We start from the raw sequence: 6,301 nt of genomic DNA, 5'->3' as shown, positions 1-6,301 counted from the left end.
ATCCAAATAATATTTGTTGTAATATTTTTTATATGGATTTTGTTGTGATAAACTGAAAAGCTTAGTACTACAGTTTTATTATACTCATAGTAGTTTAATAATAGCTTTATAAACACCAAAACTGTACTTATTGTCAAAAAGACCGTGTTTGTTGTAGTAAACTTTTATCTTTTTTGTATCACTAAGTATAAATAAAAGACCCGGCTCAATATTTGCGCTCATATCATCAATTTGCAATTGTAACTCGTAATGATCTTTTATTCCATCACTGTACTCAACTTTTCCCCAATTTCTTATACCCATATAGGTTTAATAATGGGTATATTAAGGCCAATATTGAGTCAATACGTCAAAAACATGTTTCTGTGAAAAACTGCATCCGTTATTTTTCATGGTATCTTATAAATGTCAAAAATTCTACTGAAATGCAGAAAAAAATTGGATAACTAAAGCGATTCTAATTCTCGTAAGATTTTATTCCATTATTGAGCTCAACTTAATGTCCTAGTCCACAGTTTTAATTCTTAGCCCCCATATCGGTAATGAAGGCCTAAATTGTTTGGAAATTACAAAATAATGTTTCCATACTAAAGAGCATCTGATATTTGTAGTATTATATTTTGTTTGGTTTTAATATTCCCAGTCCCACAGATTCGATTCATATTCCTCATATCGTTTAATAACAGCTTTATAAAGGGTTAAATTGTTCCGAAATGACAAAATCATGTTTCTATACAAAAGGGAATCCGATATTTGTCATAATATCTCTTATTTGGTTGTTTTAAATGATCAACTTAAAGCCTCGGTGCTACAGTTTGAATTCTTTGCCCCCATATCGTTGATTAATGACTTTATGAAAGGCTAAATTCTTCTGAAATGACAAAACCATGTTTCTGTATAAAAGAACATCTGATATTTGTCATATCTTTTAATTGGTTGTTTTCTATGATCAATTTGAAGCTCCAATGCCACAGTTTCAATTCTTAGCCCCCATATCGTTTATTAACGGCTTTAAGGGCTAAATTGTTCAGAAATGGCAAAAATATGTTTGTAAACAAAAGGGCGTGTGATAATTTTCATTTGGTTTTTTATGTCATCAAAGACACAGTCCTCCAGTTTTTATTCTTGGTCCCATATCGTTGATTAAAGGCTTATGAAGTCCACATATTGTTTGCTAATGGTTTGGTAAAGGCCAAAATTACCAAAGACGAAGGACAACAGAATGTGAAAAAAAAAACATTTTATTTATCGTAATATGGTTTATTTGGTTCTTTGCGTGATAATTAACTTTGACAACCAAAATTATATATAGTTTTATAAATTTTTGTTAGATTTCTTCCTATTGACTATTACAGCACTTTTCCTTACTTTCTTTTTGATTATATATTTTTTGTATGTAATTTTACTGCCAAAAGCCTAATACATAATTTTTATTGATTGTGATATCCTCTTGTTCGATATACATACTTATATATATATTTTGTTTCGTGTAATTTAAAATAATTTTTATTAAATTGGTAATAGGTTTTTAGATCTACATCTATCGAATGTATTATTTATATTTAACATACTTTTTTGTATTTGTTCAATTGTACCTACTTCAAAGTAAACATTTTATAATATTGCAGTAGTTTTTTGTCCAGTAAGGAAAAGGGAGAATTGCCCTTTAATATAACAGAGTTCCAAAAGTACTTATTACCCAAAAATGAGTTGGTGGTGTTTAGAAGGAAGATGGTGATCATTTCTGAGGAAAAATCTACAATACAGAAAGGGGTAGAAGAATCTTTTGAGTTTTAATTTAATTTTTAAACAATTTTTTAAAAACTGGAACATGAATATAACAACACATGGTTAATTTGAACAATATTGAAAAAAATTGAGGTAAAACCATGATTTTTTTCTTTTCTTCTCTTATTCTTTGTTTTACTGTTTATTATACCTTTCCTTTCAATCTTTTTGCATATGATCATAACTCGTATTGGAAATGTGGGAATTTTACCAAATTTTCAATATACTTAGCTACTGCTAATAACATCGGTTCGCTTAGATTTCGTCCCATTAATTGAAGACTTAGTGGTAAAACGTTTTTGGACAATTTTATTGGTATCGAAACTGCTGGTACACCTATAAATATAAATTCAAATTTTTGGACGTACGTAGAACCTCAAACTACAAACAGAAAAAAAATACAAAAATCTATATAGATTCAAAATAGTTGAAAAGGGATCTGGCAGACTAAGAAGTGTCAAAACAGGGGGTTAAACAACGTGATCATAGAAAAATATAAAGATATGGAAAGCTAGGGAAGAAACTGGGAAACGAGTAACAGTATTATGCCGCAAACAAAAAACTGCATATAAAAAAAATAAATATTGAACCAAAGTTAAAAATGTATAAAAATATTTGTTGACCTGCATTAATTTGGGAATGTGAATCCTGAATACTCATAAAATGCAAAGGAACAAGAATTCATGGAGCATAAATTAAATACATCAGAAAAGGGGGAATTACTAAATAAAAATGGAAAAATAAGGTAATTAATGATTTATTGAAGAAAAATTAAGCTGGGTGCTAGTATAAGGTGTTTTAATTAGATATGTTCAAAAACTGGCTAATTAACGTCACTTTTAAATAATATCAGTTTCCTTAGAAGGAACTTTCAGAAAAAGGTATAGTAGGTCAAATGGACTCAAAATCACATCTGGTAGTCATAGTTTCTGTACATAAAAGTAAATAATTCTTTTAACAGATGACTGCAATGTTCAAAATAATATCTAACAGAAAAAAAAAACATTTTTTCACAAATAAGGGCTAGTAGAAGTCAAAGAATTATAGAATATTAATTAGGGAAAAGACATATTATTACTCAAAACATAAAAAAAGGACCAAATTTCAAGTTCTTTGGTTAGAATTAGCTCAAAAAACTGACCAAACAACATCATCTTTAAATAATATCAATTTCCTGACAAGGAACTTTCAGAAAAAATTGTAGGTCAAATGAACTCAAAATCACATCTGGTAGTCATAGTTTTTATACATCCTGTATTTAATAATGAATAATTATTTATTCTTAGTTAAAAACAAAAATTAACATAAAGAACCTCTTTTTCAAAAATAAGGACTAGCAGGATTCAACATAAATTAATTAGGAAAAAGTCACGGAATGGTGCTGTTAAAAGAATTATAGAATATTAATTAGAAAAAAAAGCCTTTTCTAGCTTAATATAAAAAATGTACCAAGTCTCAACTTTTTCAGGCTAAAGAAACTAACCAGAGAGAAATGGGAGAGGTTTATTGTTGTTTATTCATGTGTAATTTATTAGGTTTTGTCCTGAAATAGGAAATACTCATCTGTAAGGCTTAGCTGACTAAACATCATCATCTTCAAATAACATCAGTTTCCTTAGAAGGAAAAAAGATGTGACTTTATGTCAGATAGACATGAAGTTGCATCTAGTATTTGTAGTTTAAAAGAATAAGAATATTGATTTGAGAAAATATCACTTAAAAAGAGGGCTAAGTAGTATGAAATGAAAAAAAATGAAGGTTTACCTGCCATATTTGCACACTGCGTGCAAAAATCTTCGAAAGCGTTTTTGTATGGGTCATAATTTTCTATATAACTTTTATACGATGGGGCTTCTGACAAAGTTGTTGGCGTCAACAATAAAGAAACATCATTCCATACATTATGGAAATCGTTCGCAATCAATCTTCGAATTTTAAGAGCTTGTGTAAAATATTTATCATAATTTCTAAAATAATATATCCAAAAGTAATTAACTATATATATGACTATTAATTAACTGAAAAAAATATTACCTGGTTAATAAAAAGTAGTTTCCACATAGTATCCTATTTTTAACAACATCATTAAAACCCAATTTACGACTAGCAGCATATAATTTTTCCGTAGATAATTCTTCATTAGCTCTGAAACCGTATTCGATACCATCATATCGAGCCATGTTGCTAGCCACCTCACACTGATTTAAAATAGAATAACAAACGATACTGTATTCAGTGTGAGGCATAGATACCTAGAACTAAAGATTATTAAGATGCTTTGGTTAAAAGAAACACCATACTTTTAATAGTCATTTATGTCTACCTTTTTTATTACTGCTCCGTGAGACTGTAATAGAGCTGCAATTTCATTCCAAGTATCTAAAACTTCTTCGCTAACATGTTCAGAGTTATATTCGATAGGAATACCGATTTTGAGGCCCTTGATGCTCATTTTTGTAGCTGGGGGCAGTCTAAAATCATTTTAAATGTATATAAATACACCGTATTCATTAAAATGAAATTTTATTTATGGGAAAATTGTGTTGTCAATAGCTCATTATAGAATGAATTAAAAAGTTATTACTTATGGAAATTAGAGTAATTAATAATTATAAAGGATATTTAATAAAAAAATATTTAACAAAAATATAAAATTTTCTTTTTTGCTATTGGAACAATTTATTGAAGCCACATTTTAAAAGCACATATCTCCCAAAAAATTATTTCTTTTTGAAAATCTTCTATCTCCAGAGGTTTCATTAGTCCATGAGGTGTGTTTGTGAAAAGCAGCAGGTGGTTTTGTTTTGCTTTATTTAAAAATTGATAATAAAAAGTTTGTAGGAAAACATTTCTTGATACCTATGATTCGAAATAGAAGTTCCCAAACTTTTTTTCCTCGTAAACAATTTTCAAAATACAAAGTACTCATCTCCATACAACCTTATGGTAAAACAACTTTATTTACCCAGTAATACAACTCAGAATTTTTCTTTAAATAGTTGTTAAAAGTATTAAATTACTTATACTAAGTTCAGCAAAATAGTGTATGCAATATTAAAATTGAAAAATGGTTTCTTATGTCTTCTATATATATAATTTGGAAAAAGTAATTTTATAATTAGGTCGCAAATATAAAAAAAAATGAGACCTAAGATTAACAGAAGAACATGAACTCACCTAATTTTATTGTAAGGTTTTGTAAGTGATGTGGAATCTTTGTTATCGAAACCTGCAATAACATTAAGTACAGATACTACATCATCGACTGTTCTTGCCAAAATACCAGGTACATCCATTGAATTTACCAATGGAATTAAGCCCCAACGAGAAACTAACCCATAAGTAGGTTTTAATCCTACAACTCCACAATATGAAGCAGGATTTCTTGTTGAACCACCTGTATCTGAACCTATAGCTCTAAAAAATATATAATCCTATTTTCAGACATATTTTAATGAATAATGTGTTGTTTTATATAATGACGTATAAGAAGAAAAAATTAATCTATTACTATTATAATAAAAATACGACATTACTACTAGTTTAATTTTCTTTATAATGAAATATTTTACATTTGATTTTAAGGCTGCGTTTTAGTTCATTATTGAAAATTATTTTACTAAATCCTTAACATAAAATCTAAATATTTGGATATAAACCAAATTTATGTAATACATACGCAAAACATACACCAGAAGCAACAGCTACAGCACTTCCTCCACTACTACCTCCTGAAAGAAAAAAATTCTCACTTTTATACCTCCAAATATTTTTCGTTGGTCCGTATATTGAGTCAGTTGTAGCACTTCCCATTGCAAATTCATCTAAGTTTGTTTTTCCTATTAAAACCGCACCTGCATCAAAAAGTCTTTGACACACTGTAGCATTGTAAGTTGGCACAAAATTTTCCAACATTTTCGAGGCACATGTTGTCTTGATATTTTGTGTACAAAAATTATCTTTGACTGCTATTGTAACACCATCTAATTCTGAAATTGGTTTTCTATCGGTAAAACGCTTTTCCGATTTTTCTCCTTGCGTCTTAGCTTGGTTTGATGTTATAGATATAAATGAATTTAAATGTTTGATATCTTCTGCTTTTTTTAACGCCAAGTTTGTTAGTTCCGTAGGTTTTATAGTACCATCGAAAAGTAATCTTGAAATCTAAAAAATGTTCAAATTAAAAAATCGCTGTCATTTTATTAGATTACCTTACTGTTTTTATATTAGTATGAAGTAGTTTTTCCATTTTTATTATATTTCTGATTCTTTATTTCATAAAAACGGATAAAAGAATAAGATTTTCCATTTTAGTTAATATAAAAAAAATAGTGTTAACCTTATTTATTTGGAAAATGTTTCCATTGTTGCCACTGTCTTATCGATGTATCACCATATGACTACTGTAGATGGCACTGACCTTAAAAATTTTTTTCGTTTAAAAAATCTTGCAATTTAAATTAATTTAAATTGTATAATTTCACAAAATGTACAAGAAAATATAATTCAGTAT

The 6,301-nt window shown here is 28.3% G+C and overlaps 1 protein-coding gene across 3 annotated transcripts; it reads right to left on the bottom strand.

Moving 5' to 3' along the window:
• Positions 1 to 1,239: 1,239 nt before the first annotated feature.
• Positions 1,240 to 6,205, bottom strand: LOC130440436 (glutamyl-tRNA(Gln) amidotransferase subunit A, mitochondrial). 3 transcript variants are annotated; one of them, XM_056773585.1, is made up of 8 exons: positions 6,005 to 6,186; positions 5,643 to 5,952; positions 5,468 to 5,519; positions 4,966 to 5,205; positions 4,112 to 4,259; positions 3,823 to 4,040; positions 3,553 to 3,755; positions 1,240 to 2,124 (listed from the first exon to the last, which is right to left on the bottom strand). In XM_056773585.1, exons 1-8 carry the CDS (start codon positions 6,035 to 6,037, stop codon positions 1,967 to 1,969), a joined length of 1,362 nt encoding a protein of 453 aa, XP_056629563.1. In that variant the 5' UTR covers positions 6,038 to 6,186; the 3' UTR covers positions 1,240 to 1,966. The 3 variants fall into 3 exon arrangements, with proteins under 3 accessions (XP_056629563.1, XP_056629545.1, XP_056629555.1); XM_056773567.1 differs by having other exon boundaries at positions 5,468 to 5,952; positions 6,005 to 6,205; XM_056773577.1 differs by lacking the exon at positions 5,468 to 5,519 and having other exon boundaries at positions 5,549 to 5,952; positions 6,005 to 6,190.
• Between the last annotated feature and the right edge of the window lie 96 nt (positions 6,206 to 6,301).

The sequence above is a fragment of the Diorhabda sublineata genome, chromosome 1 (assembly GCF_026230105.1).
Source record: "Diorhabda sublineata isolate icDioSubl1.1 chromosome 1, icDioSubl1.1, whole genome shotgun sequence".
Classification (NCBI taxonomy): domain Eukaryota; kingdom Metazoa; phylum Arthropoda; class Insecta; order Coleoptera; family Chrysomelidae; genus Diorhabda; species Diorhabda sublineata.
Note: the sequence above shows the minus strand (reverse complement) of the source record. Positions and strands in the feature narration are given on the sequence as shown.

Bases quoted from the DNA above. Each gene is read 5' to 3' on its own strand.
- LOC130440436 (XM_056773567.1), bottom strand. From the start codon at position 6,037: ATGGAAAAACTACTTCATACTAATATAAAAACA. The intron at 5,953-6,004 runs GTAAGGTAATCT...AACATTTTTTAG, and splicing joins TTCATACTAATATAAAAACA to ATTTCAAGATTACTTTTCGA. The intron at 3,756-3,822 runs GTAATATTTTTT...ATATTATTTTAG, and splicing joins AACTACTTTTTATTAACCAG to AAATTATGATAAATATTTTA.